Source organism: Lepidochelys kempii, chromosome 25 (genome assembly GCF_965140265.1).
Source record: "Lepidochelys kempii isolate rLepKem1 chromosome 25, rLepKem1.hap2, whole genome shotgun sequence".
Lineage (NCBI taxonomy): Eukaryota > Metazoa > Chordata > Testudines > Cheloniidae > Lepidochelys > Lepidochelys kempii.
In genome coordinates, this window is record NC_133280.1 from 14,584,821 (window position 1) to 14,598,410 (window position 13,590).

The window sequence follows — 13,590 nt, forward strand, 5'->3', positions numbered from 1 at the left end:
AAATACTGAACGGGTGGCTAACAAGTTTCCATATATTTCTCTGAAAAATTATGGGGCCAGGGGAGGAGAGGATGTAAGGAGTAGAAACCCAAACGGACAGACTGACTTCAGTCCTTAATACAGCCTCAAGCCCCGAGAGCTCAAACTGCATGAAGCTGTATATGAAAAAGGTGAAAACATCTGCTGAATCTTACATCCTGTAGTCCCAACTGCAACTCAGAATAATTAGTGCCTGTTTCAATATTTCTAAGTAACATAGCCTCTAGTGTATCAAAAAATGTGGACTCACCATGAGTGCCTCTGTGTTGGTCTCTCTTAATGCTATTTTTGTTAAACCATTCATTCTAGGGCTCGAAGGTTCATTGTCTGATAACACTATAATATCAGGTGAGGGGACTCTCTTTTCTCTCTTTAGATCACTGTAAATCAAAAGAAAGCAAGGCCATTTAACTTTTCCCCATAGCAAAGAACGTTACTTTTTTTAAGCTGTTACTGACAGATTAATCCTGAATGCCTCAAGTGTGAAAAAAGTGTTAAGTATCCAATGCAAGACCAGAGTTCACCCTCAGATTCCAATTTCCATCCGTAAGCATAAGACAACAATCATGATTACTCAATAAATAGCCATAATGAGAGTAGGAACAGGCCTTAATTCAGTGGTTATCAAATTGGGTCACGACCACAAATGTGGATCACACCACCAGCAGCGGATGGGGTCACAGTGATCCCTAGCGTGTAGCATATGGCATTTTGCTTTGCATGGCATGACATGACCTTGCATGCACCATATGTAAGAGGTGACTATGTGTCAAGGACGCCCATTTTGTAGAGTTAATTGGTATCTTTCATGCAGCACAACCTCACACGTATGCTGGGCAGAGGGTGCTATTTTGTTCTTCAAAAAACTGTATCCTCAATGCAGTCTGGAGTCCCAGCAGGAAACACTTCATTAAAATGGAGTTGAAACAGCAAAAAGTTTTGGAATCCCCTGCCTTAAATCCCTGGTGCCTCCATTGAGGCTGCCAAAAGAGGTGCCAAACATGGTGGTAGTTTGTACAATGGGGATACCCTCCCATTAGGAACTGTGCGGAGTCAGCAAATTCATTCACAAGGCAGATGGCAATGACTGTCAGTCACTGGTGACCAAAACTGCAACCAAACCAATGACCCAGAGGTGAAAGGGCCTATATCCCAGGACTAATCCAAAACCATCCCATTTGCTCACTGCACTTCTTTGAATGCTAAAAGGCCGAAAAACTCTTCAGCCTGTATGAGTATTCAATGACCAACATTTCATCAAGTTGCTTTCCTTATCCCTCCCCTAGAACAAATGTTTCTAGGTTATTATCCCCCACCCAAATGACAATTTTATTTACCAGAGTCCTACTGAAGCAGGAATAAAGGTGCACTACACATACAATTCACTGCAACACAGCACGTACAAGAAAAGCATTTGCATTTAAAGATTTTACAGCATAATATTCTATTAACACCACAAGTAGGTGCCCTATTACTTCGCAAGTTAAATGTCACAGCAGCCTAAATGCCCATAAGCATGCCCAATTTATATCCAAATCTATGGAAACTTTTTCCAGGTGTAGATACGATGTTATGCTTCATTTCATTTCACCTTAGAGACAATGTCTGGAATGTTAAGTGACAGAAGAGTCATTAGTTGTTTTGATGTGCTATATTTTAGCATTTGCTGGATTCAGAGACCTGAACTACCTTTTAACTAACAGTCAGACAAGAACATCGTTACTTAAATAACACCAGCCAAAAAGGACCGAGACAGATTACCATGCAGCGTAATGTAACAGCAGACTACAGTACCATTCTTTCCACTGCACCGCACAGCTTTCTGATTGGACAAACACTAACAGCCGATAAAACCTTCCTGGATTGGGATGTCCAGCAGAGGCCATTTGCCAAGTGAATTAAGAACTTGATCCGAAATGAGTCTTTAGTAAAATATAGCTGATCAGCTATATTAATCCACTGGTGCTAGGATTACGGATTTCAGATACCAAGTGTACAATTTTTCACAGCAAGGGTGGCAGCAGATTTAATAGATCGTCTTTTACTGAAACACAATAGCATAGCCTCCACCCTGCTGCCAAAAAAGAGTTACCTTTCTGTAACTGGTGTTCTTGGAGATGCGCTGCTCATGTCCATTCCACATTAGATGTGTGCGCTTGCCACATGTGCCAGTTGCGGTTTTTCCCTCAGCAATATCCGTAGGGGAGCGGCTCTGGTGCCCACATAGCGCGGTATAAGGGGCGCTGCTGGCTCCCCCGACCCTCAGTTCCTTCTTGCCGGAAACTCCGACAGCGGGGAAGGAGGGCGGGTTGTGGAATGGACATGAGCAACACATCTCAAGGAACACCAGTTACGGAAAGATAACTGTCCTTTCTTCTTCGAGTGCTTGCTCATGTCCATTCCACATTAGGTGACTCCCAGCAGTTCCCGTGGAGGCGGGTAGGAGTTCGCGGCTTTGCAGATTGTAATACAGCTCTGCCAAACCCATCGTCGTCTCTGGCCTGCTGAGTGATGGCATAATGAGACGCGAATGTGTGGACCGAGGACCACATCGTGGCTCTACAGATGTCCTGGATCGGGATGTGTGCCTGAAAGGCTACCGAAGACGCCTGTGCTCTAGTCAAATGGGCCCTAGCGATCGACGGCGGCGGCACATTTGTTAGCTTGTAACAGGTCTTCATGCAAGAGGTGATCTGGTTGGAAATCCTCGGTGAAGAAACCGGAAGGCCCTTCATCCTATCCGCTGGAGCGATGAAGAGCTGGGTCGATGTACGGAAAGGCTTGGTACACTCCAAGTAAAAAGCCAAGACCTCTGGTTGTCCAGCATGTGCAGACGCCTCTCCTCAGCAGTCTTGTGCAGCTTGGGACAGAACACAGGCAGGAACACATCCTGGCTCATGTGGAAGGAAGATACCACCTTCAGCAGGAAGGCTGGGTGGGCTGTAGCTGGACCGTGTCCTTATAAAACACTCTATAAGGCAGTTCCGAGGTCAAGGCCTTAATCTCAGACTACTCTTGCCGCTGTCACCACCACCAGGAAAGCGACGTTCCAGGACAAGTAGGAAAGGGAGCAGGAGCCCAGTGGCTTGAAAGGTGGGCAAGTGAGCCTGGAGAGGACCAGCTTAAGGTAAAGCCTCTTGAGGCCCCTCAGGAACCTGGCAGTCATGTCGTGAGAAAAGACCATCTGACCTTGGATCGGCTGAACGGTGGCGGGATGTCCCCTGCGATGGGGAGTGGTACCGTTGAGGCAAGGGTGGACAGAAAGGTCCCAAGGTGGGCTTACCCCAAGATCTGGGCACCGCTGGGGCCAGCATGGGCAGCACTGGGAGCGTCAGGATCTCCTGCGCAGCCTGGAGCGCTTCAGGCGTCGACGGCACCTGAAACTGATAAAGGCCCACCTCTGTGTCTGGGCTTCCAGGCAAGGAACGGGGTGGGCTTCACCACTCGACATGAGCTTAGGCCCGACTTCCTGACAGGGCAGATGAGCCTCCCGGCGCGGATCTTAGCTTGCCCCTAGCCCTGTCCTTCCCCTTGCGGGGAGTAGGAGACCATCCCCTACTGGCCTTCTTCGACTTCTTGGCTGGGGCCGTGGATTGGTGCCGGCTCATCAACGGCGCTCGCGGGGCACTATGCACTGATGCCGCAGTGCTCGGTGCAGAGTTGGACCTTTGCCTCGGGACTGGAGCGAGCCAGACTCCATCAGGAGGAGCATCATCTCATGCTCTTTCTTGGTCCTAGGTTTAAAGGACTTGCAGGTTCAACACTTATCACTTATGTGCCCTTCACCGAGGCACCCGAGACAGCTACTATGTGGATTGCTCATGGACATGGGCCGTTTGCAGCGATCGCAGGGCTTAAAGCCTGGGGACTGGGGCATGCCCCCTCCCCTGGCTAAGTCCCCAACGGGACTAACAAAACTAACTACTGCTAAGGGCTAACTCTCAAAAAGAAAAGGAGTACTTGTGGCACCTTAGAGACTAACAAATTTATTTGAGCATAAGCTTTCGTGAGCTACAGCTCACTTCGTTGGATGCATTCAGTGGAAAAAAAATGCATGCAATGCACTGAATGCATCCGACGAAATGAGCTGTAGCTCACGAAAGCTTATGCTCAAATAAATTTGTTAGTCTCTAAGGTGCCACAAGTACTCCTTTTCTTTTCGCGAATACAGACTAACATGGCTGCTGCTCTGAAACTTAATACTCACTCTGTTCACTAAATTTTACAAGAATTCTAGTTCGTACGAACGAAGCCTAAGCAACGCTAGTAAGCGCGGCGAACATTCTGTGCACCGTCACTGGCGGCAAGAAGGAACTGAGGGTGGGAGGAACCGGCGGCATCCCTTATACTGTGTCTTGTGGGCACCACCCCAGAGAGCACCAAAGCCACTCCCCTATGGATACTGCTGAGGGAAAAACTTCCGGCACCGGACGGTGCATGTGGAGAGCACAAACACCTAATGTGGAATGGACATGAGCAAGCACTTGAAGAAGAACTTACATTGTTTATGGGATAAGTATAATCACTTTAGAAGAGTATATCTTAAGAAATTGTGTTGCAAATCCAAACAAAAACTACAAGAATACAATGAAAGCCTTTTCAATAAGTATCCTGTAAATGAAATAACTTTTCAATGCATTATTGCTGACCAAATAATTTGGCAGGTTTAAATTTTTGAGACACAAACCAAAACAGTTTTTAAAACAGTGAAGCCAAAGGAAGCAAATATACAGGCAGCCATTAAAAAAAAAGCAAGCCTCTTGTGCAGCAAGGTTATGCACTTAACTACCTTTAATCTGTACTTTAGGGGGAAAACTCCCTTAATTCGCAACCTGGAAACATGGCAAATTAGCCCCATGTTCTCCTAAAATGAGGCAGTTTCTCCCCCACCTTAAATTGCAGCTTCGGGAGTTAACTGTAGTACCACCCTTTTTGACATACAGAAGTTACTTCAGGATTCTAGGTACTTAACAATAGAAACAAAAAAAAACATTTTATTTAGTGATGTACCAGATATAAGAGACACTAATACACTCAAAACAGGGACAGATTAACCTCACAGTTGCAGAGTACCTTTACTGTAGCTATATTTCTGTACCACTATTGATAAGTTATGTACTAATGTAAACTACACACCCTCAGTAAAGCCAGGCCAGTTCAAACAGTGTTCTGAAAACTAAAAGCTGGTTGCTACAAAAACACAGCTTTTGGTATCTCAGCTACAGCCCTATATTCAATGCTGCATTTAATGCAGTTGTCCACCTTGGTAAAAAAGGAGCAGAAAATGAATTTCAGTTTCCTCTAGGGGGCACAGTGAGCCAGTGAACCAATCTTTCAACTCTGAAGGGGTTTAAAAATAACCATCAGGGGCACAGGTGAAAGTTTTAAAGCCTGAGCTTTTCTCTGCTTAAGGTAGACTAAATTGGTTGCCTTGACTAAAACAAGATAGGGAGAGAAAAATTAAGAGTGCTTGCCATCAAGAGACTCAAGTTAAAAAGGTCTCAGTATAGACAAAGTCTAAAGTGCATCATCTCAAGTAACATCATTTTACTTTTTTTACCCATCCAGCTAAGAAGTGTGAAGAAAAAAAAAAGTCACCTGAAAATGATTTTTAAAGAATACTTAACTAAGGCAATAATCTCATTACTTAGGTAATGTAACACTTGTATTGATCTGGAAGAGTTGTAGAGTTTTTCATGTAGCTAAACCTAATCCAACATTTTTAAAAGACACAATAAATCTTCTCATAATCTATAAAATAATAAGGGGGATAGAGTTTATGCTTCTGCAGGGGGTAAAGCTATAAAAAGGTTCTTGCATAAGTGCCTTATGTATAACTGGCTTTTACAAGTATACTGTCACAAGGGACCATGCAGACTGTAGTTATTATGGCTGTGAACATAGTGTTGCAGAACTGAAGTTCTCTATCGCCCACCAGAAAAGCCATAAACTATTTGAAGTCATACAACCTTGAAAATTAAACACAATTTTGTAAAATGAAAGTAAATCAGACTACTGACTATCAGTTTCTGTAGCTGTGAAAGAAACAACTTAGGTAAACTTCTGAGTAGCAAGCTGGGCCACTGAAGTTTACTGTGATTGACACTATCAGTTTTTGAAAAATCTCCACGTGAGGACCAATAGATGCGATTTAGGAAAACTGAACCCATTTGAACTGAGTTCAGACTTCTACAACACCAGACTCCGATATGAAAGTTATCTTTTTATCCTCTTGGAGAAGGTCATCTTATCCCCACTAATGCCCTCCACAAGCGCACAAAATATGGCAGAAATTTGGGTTTGAAACAATTGTTGTTTAGAAAAATTTTATTGGCAGACTTAAGTCTGCTGAATCTCTCAGAGGTGATTAGCTACATGTAAACAGAAGATACTTGAACTTCATTTGTCAAAAAGGAAGTTGAATTCAAGACAACATTGCTAATCAGAGAATAGTGCATTGACAGAAAGCTCATAAAGGTCCTGTTTTAACTGTTCAATTCTCAAAGCAACGAGGCACAAGAATAATCAATATGTATGTGTAGCAAGCGTGATGTCACCCCATCAATTATCACAGCATCATAACAACTAGCAGGGAGCTAACTTCCTGTATTCTAATCAGGCCACCAAAGAGTCATGTGAGAAAGGCATTTCCCCCACTGGACATGTGACCCTTTAACTGTTCCTTCCACCCCGTGAAAACCATAGCAACAGCCAGTTCTAACCGGCTTGTGACACATAGCCTTCATTTTACGAAGTGAGGTAGGGTTCAGGTGCTGTAAGAAAATGGAGCAGACTTTAAGCTTAAGGGGCTGCCCTTGCACTATAAAAACTTCCGGGATCAGCTGCCCACTTGAAACTATTAATAAAAAGCACAATGTATTGCACAATAGAAAAACATTCACCCAACTGCACAGGAATGAGTTATGCTCAACTACTCTACTACTTTTTAAAGTTTAAGAACTTTTATAGTTGATTTGCTGGTTTGCTTCAAAACTCTGAAAGTACACACCATTAGTCCATTAGACTTTTAAAAAGCATTATCTATTTAGTCATGGAAACAAGTTTCAAGTAGTCAAATGAAAAAACCCCAAAAGGTGGCTTTTTTTTTTTTTGGACACAAAAGTTCTTTTCTACTTTTTAGGCCAGGTGAGAATGAGAAAGTGAAGTAGAAATTGAGAGACCATGAGTAACACAGAATTATTACAGTAGAACAGTTCTTTAATCAGACCCGCTAATACCACATTCTGTTTAGAAAAGGATGAAATTTCTACGGACTACATTTTGTTCTAGAAGTGTGTTCATCATGGTTTTTTGGATATCAAAATATCTTTGAAAAATTAAGTGATTTGTTGACAAGATTAAGACAGTAAGATAAGCAAGCATTACAGGTTCCAAGCTGAGAGAAGATACTTTGAAGTTCATAGTTAAGAACAGTTTTAACATGATCCACACAAAAGAGGGCCCCATATTAAAACTAATCACGTGGATATCAAAGAAAAATAATCATTCACCAGCTCCATCCCCTTCTACCTAACCAAGAAACAGAATCGGAAATCAGATTGCCTTGTTAACATGAACAGCAGTTTTGGACATTGGAGGAGTGAAGTGTAATCAAAAACACTTCCCTTTTAGAGAGAATACCAACATGCACCTCCATTTAAGTCTTCTGGAGTGCTCATTACAAGCTACGTTTGTCAGGGGGATGTACATGTATTGTAACATTCACACCTTTGGTATAAACAATTGCTTGATAAAAATTCCATTGTTTTGGCATTTTTTGAATAATGGTTTAAAATAGATCATAGCCATATAAAACCCAAAGCATTAAAAATTAAGATTCCACATTGAGAGGTTTTTATTAAATACTCACTAAATAAAAGGCTGCAGGCATTTTTAATCTGTTTTGTGGGTTAGTAGCTCTAATTTTTGAATTGGGGCTTGGCGTGGGAAAAGGTAATTCACAACTTCTGGCTTTGTAATAAGGACCGTGCTCCTTTAGACAGACCATGAAGGCAGAGCAAGTGATTTTTTCTGTTTCGTTTTAAGTTGTATCAAGCTCCACTGGTTAACCATTGCCTCCCTGCCCTTTAAAGTGTTTGCATAGAATCTATGAGATTTCCTCACCACTAGCATAGGTCACGTTACAAAATGGCTGATATTTATACAAAAATGGCACGGTTGAGTCTCACCATACTACACAGTCCACTTCCTACTATTTGTTCAGCTACTACTGGCCTCAAAGTTTCCTTGTTTCTCCTACAAGAGCAAGAGAGCAGCTGAGAAAGGATCATTTGCTTGTTAAATTGGTTTCTCCAAGTTTACACACTAGTACTAATTATTCTGTCAACTGACAGAAATAAAGTACAAGTAATGACAACCTACAGCAGAATAACCTGGTCATTCTTTTAATTTGAAGGGTTGAGGACATTAAAAAAAGGGGGGGCTTTTTCCTCTCTAGTGTCCTGAATTTAAAAGACACCCCATTTCCAAAAAAAACAAACAAAAAAACCCAAACCCCGTCTGCACAGTAAATCTAATTGACTAGATACCTGCTTTCTCAAATTCTGCTAATCAAGTCCAACTTGTTTATTGTTCTACAGAAAGTTAAACACTTAGGAATCCTTCTATAGTACAAAAAGAAAATAAAAAACCATCTACAGTGTTTATTTATGGGTGAGCGATTTAATTCTGATGGTATGAGATCTTGCAGATCTGGTGGAATACTACTTTTCAGTAGTATTTTGCAATAAGTTTTGCTCACAGAGCTAAAATAAGCCAACCATGATATGAAAGAGAAGCTTATCTATTCAGACCTCAACAACGTGACCAATTACATTGTGGATCAAAGTCCAAAAGATTGTGAAACGTATGAATCCAAACTAGATCTTCATAGTATAGTCTTCCTCTTAAAAAAGAGGCTTGCTATACTTTGTGTGTCTCACACACACACACACGTATCAACACTTTGCCAGGTACAACAGTGAACACAGAGACAGTGAATCTTTAGTCTCTGAGGTCAGACCCTTTAGCTGAAAGTGCTATAATGCTCCCAGGAGGTTTTATAAAGCCTCTTTAGACCAGCTTCTATGTTCCCATCCATTTTGGTCTCCATGTTAGAAGCCAGGCTCAGGAGGATGGATCTTTTTTCATCTGCATAGAAATGAATGTACAGCTATCTAACGGGTTACAGCAAGTAAAACATGCTCTTAGGCATAATTCAAAGAGTTTGTTAAGCCTTCTTTTTGAACCCCTTTGTTTTGTGTGGACCTCTCTATATCCAATTGCTTCCAAAATGCTTCTGGGAAAGATTTCCTGTACAATTTTTGAGCTGCTGAAACGAATGGAGCTTCCAGCTAAGATTTTAAAAAGCAATTTGGGTGTTTTAGACATGTAGCTTCCATTAATGGAAGATGCATCTAAATCATTTAGACTGCTTTGAAAATCTTATCCTCCATTTTTGTTCACTGATAGAAATGCCTATGACAGTACAGTCATCATAATACACAGTGCCTGTAAAATAAAATTATGATCAGAACACCCCTGTGAGGTAAGGAAGTATTATTTCTATTTTACAGATTGGTAAATCAGCGTGCTTCAATTTCCCCTAAGTTCACATAAAGTCTGTGCCAGAGCTGGAAAGAGAACACAGACCACACAAGTCACAGCTCAGTATCTAAGGCTGGAGGCCACCATCCCTCTAACTTACATCCATCCATCTGAACATTTTAAAGTTAGACATATTTGTTTTACAAGAAGAAAGATCAATCCGAAGTATCCTAGAGTCTCCTTGCTTCTCCAGCAGAATTTTGGTAGACAACTGCTCTTTAGACAAAAAGCATAACTCCCAACAGGACCAACCTACGTTTGTTGACTTCAGTAAAGAACAGAAGTTCATCCAATTCAACAGACTTCAGGTGGCAAAGTCTATTCTTGGAGGCTTTCTTCCATTTAGTTGGGACAGAAGCAGATTAATTATGCTTTTGTCTTGAAGAGGATACATCTAAGACCCAAAGTACCTTGTGACAGACAACTGCTGTAACGGCTCCCTCTTTCCTCCTAAGAGGTCAAGAATAGACCCTTTTCAAATGTATGGCAGGGGTCGGGAAACACTGTTTATATAATATTAAGCAAATGGAACAAGTTGTGCTTGTGCCCATTAGTGTGTGTATATGAAACTTCGTTAATGGTGATGCTGTTCTGAGATTTAGCTTTTTGGTCATGGTCCCCAATACAAGATTATACTAATCAGCTACATTTGTAAAGCATTAGATAACAGGCTAAACTGAGAAACATAAGGAAGCAGCAGGCTACAAGCTTATGCTGAGAGCTGGGATGGAGAAAAGAGAGAAGGACAACGTAGGAGCCATTGGGTCTGGTGGAGAATAAGTAAATTAAGTTTCATTCCAAAGGAGGGCTACTTCTGGAAAGGCTATGTAGGGAGTCAGAGGTAACTATATGTACCTAGTGGCACATTATTGGAAGAGATCCAAGACCTCTTAACAATTTAACAAGCAAGTCTGCTGTCTCCACAGACAAGTACAGAAGCATATTCCAAAATGGACTGTGCCAGGATGATCAAGATCCTAACAGTGCTACAAAATGCTATTTCACTTACTCTTCCAACTAACATTCCTTCTCACTTTAAAACCTCCCCCTTATTTGTTTCTAAATTACACTTAACTGTTGACCTGCAATGGAAGTAAAAGAAGGGGCCGGGAACATGAAAGTCACAAGTTGCAGTATGGGAGAGGTGAGCTCTGTAGCAAGGTCCAGGTCACAAGCAGTAACCCAAAATTCAGGAGTCCAAATGTCTTCCACCAGCTGGCCATATTACCTGCTTAAAAATTCTGATCTAAACCCTATCCTCCTCCTGGCCCCCAAAAGAAACAACCAACAAACAAATGATGCCTTGTGGTACGTTACCTGGCATAAAGTTCCTTCAGTAAAACCCATACTATCAAAGAGAGGCACTTTTAACCCTCAAAATGACTAGTTTTATAGGATGAGAAAAATAATTTTAGCAGTTTTAGTTTAAGTTAAAAAACCCAAACACATGGGAGAATCACTTCAGCTAGGAGGCTGTTAAAACAGTGATTCTGGATCCATCTTCTCCATTCAGGAAGGCCTCAGTCACAACATCACCATTGCAATGCAAATAGTAATTTTTGTAGCACTCTGTGACATGAACCATGAAATGCCACTAAATACAGAAGTCATGATTTTTTACTACTAGACATCTGAACGTCTTCCTCGTAAAACAGATTGGCAGCTCTCTCTTTTCAGGTAATGGAAAGCTCTGCTTGAGATTGGGTGGTTTTGGGATTATTTCTGTTTTGTTATATTATAGTGGCAATAAAGTACCTTCTTTGAATGTCACTAGGTCAAATTCAGACCTGTGTAAGTAGGCACAGCTCACTTAAGACAGGGGAATGGCGCTCATATAAGAGCTGAATCTAACTCTTTAAATTTTAAGCCTAAAAGAGTTAAAGGGCCCAGTTCCTCATTGTCCATCTTGTGCAGGGCAATAATGAAATGGACACCAAGAGTGACAACCCAATTACAGTGGATTTAACAGAACAAATGCCAAAAGCATATCTTGTTTTTTCAATTCAGATCCCAGACTTTTAAATAGGAACTCAGTAGCAATCCAGAATTAACTGATAACTTATCCAGATTGAGCTTTATGTTACGTTATTAACTGGTTCATATAACTCATGCCACAATGGCATGAAACAAAAAAGGAGAGTTGAAAAAACTCCAACTGTAAGCATAAAAAATTTGTGGAATGTCTAATTTTTTTCATCCAATAATCTACAATTCCATGACATCTGAGCAATACATCTCATTTACTTTCTAGTAGAAGAAGATTCATAGATAGTAAGGTCAGAAGGGACCATTATGATCATCTGGTCTGACCTCCTGCACAACGCAGGCCACAGAATCTCACCCACCCACTCCTGTGATAAACCTCTCACCTATGTCTGAGTTACTCAAGTCCTCACACCATGGTTTAAAGACTTCAAGGAGCAGAGAATCCTCCAGCAAGTGACCTGTGCCCCATGCTACAGAGGAAGGCGAAAAACCTCTAGGGCCTCTTCCAATCTGCCCTGGAAGAAAATTACTTCCCGATCCCAAATATGGTGATCAGCTGAACCCTGAGCATATGGGCAAGATTCACCAGCCAGATACACAGGAAAGAATTCTCTGTGGTAACTCAGATCCTACCCCATCTAACATCCCATCACAGGCCATTGGGCCTATTTATAACTAATAGTCAAAGATCAATTAATTGCCAAAATCATGTTATCCCATCATACCATCTCCTCCATAAACTTATCGAGTTTAATCTTAAAGGTCTTTTGCCCCAACTGCTTCCCTTGGAAGGCCATTCCAAAAAATATCAGAGTAACTGTCACTCAGGACTAATGCCTAACCCACAGCATTATTATATATTGACGTATGGAACAGGTTTCCCCCCATCCCTTATTCCACCCAACAACCTCTCCTACCTCCAATGTCTTCGGGGGGCAGGGGAGATGTAAGGAGGAAGGTGGCAGAAGATAACAAGGAACAACATTAGAGAGAGTTTTTGGAGATGTAATGTCTAAAAATGAATCCAAAATGTCAATGCAAGTCTCTGGATGTAGTGGTACAATACTGAAACAAAACATCAATAAAGTTTACTCCTTTCCCATCCCTACACTCCAAAAAAAAAAAAAAAAATTTATTGGAGCTGGCCTTGCATTTTAAAATAAGGCAGACAAGTTCACAAAAGCAAGAAACCTGTAAATCAGGTTTTCCACAGAATCTTTTAACTCAGATGTTTTGTACCTAAACCTCAGAACACACAATGTATTAGTGAGCCCTGGTAGAGAAATAGGCCATGTTGTAGAGGAGGTAAACTGGAACTATGAAGGTACAATTTATATTGTGCCAGCAGCCATATATTAAAAACTTCAATTATACACAGTTCCAGCTAAACCCCTTACAAACGTGGTTTGGCTAGTCAAAGTGCACTGTGTTAAAAATGCGCTTAAGAACACATTCTAGAGACACTGTTCTAGCACAGTCTGATCGCATGCTCAATGGCTGACCAGAGTTGGAAGCCAGTTTAACAAGTAGTGTTTCTTAATATTGTATTAAGCCTGAAATAGCCGAATTGGAGTGGGTTTTGTTTTTTTGTTCAATAGGGTAAAGCACCATCACTAGACTTGCCCCATTTTAAATGTTTCTTTTTTGAAACAAAACAATTGGCGTATCCTATTTCAAAAAGTACAGCATGTACGCAGTATGCCAGCGTGGCCCAACAGGCAGCCTTGGGCAAAAGTGCAGCATGCTTAAGACAAAAACAAATTAATATATATATATATACACACACACACACACCCCCCCCCCAGGCCATATTATTTTTATATCTATCTCTCTCCCTTAGATGGTTCTTCAAAAGTTTTTATATATAGTTTTGTATCCTCTTCTCTCTCCTTCTTTACTACTGTTCCTCTTCTTCCTACTCTCACTCTGGGGTCTTGACTTCCCACATAACTATACTGA

The 13,590-nt window shown here is 41.4% G+C and overlaps 1 protein-coding gene across 17 annotated transcripts in view; it reads right to left on the reverse strand.

Moving 5' to 3' along the window:
• The window catches only part of GATAD2A (GATA zinc finger domain containing 2A), a 113,975-nt gene that overhangs the window by 19,988 nt on the left and 80,397 nt on the right, over positions 1-13,590 (reverse strand). For 13 of the 17 annotated variants that reach the window (XM_073323950.1, XM_073323945.1, XM_073323946.1 and 10 more), the window contains one exon: positions 289-419. In XM_073323950.1, coding sequence (XP_073180051.1) covers positions 289-419 — 131 coding nt within the window. The remainder of the gene's footprint in view (positions 1-288; positions 420-13,590) is intronic. The other 4 variants (XM_073323959.1, XM_073323960.1, XM_073323952.1 and 1 more) reach the window with 1 other exon arrangement.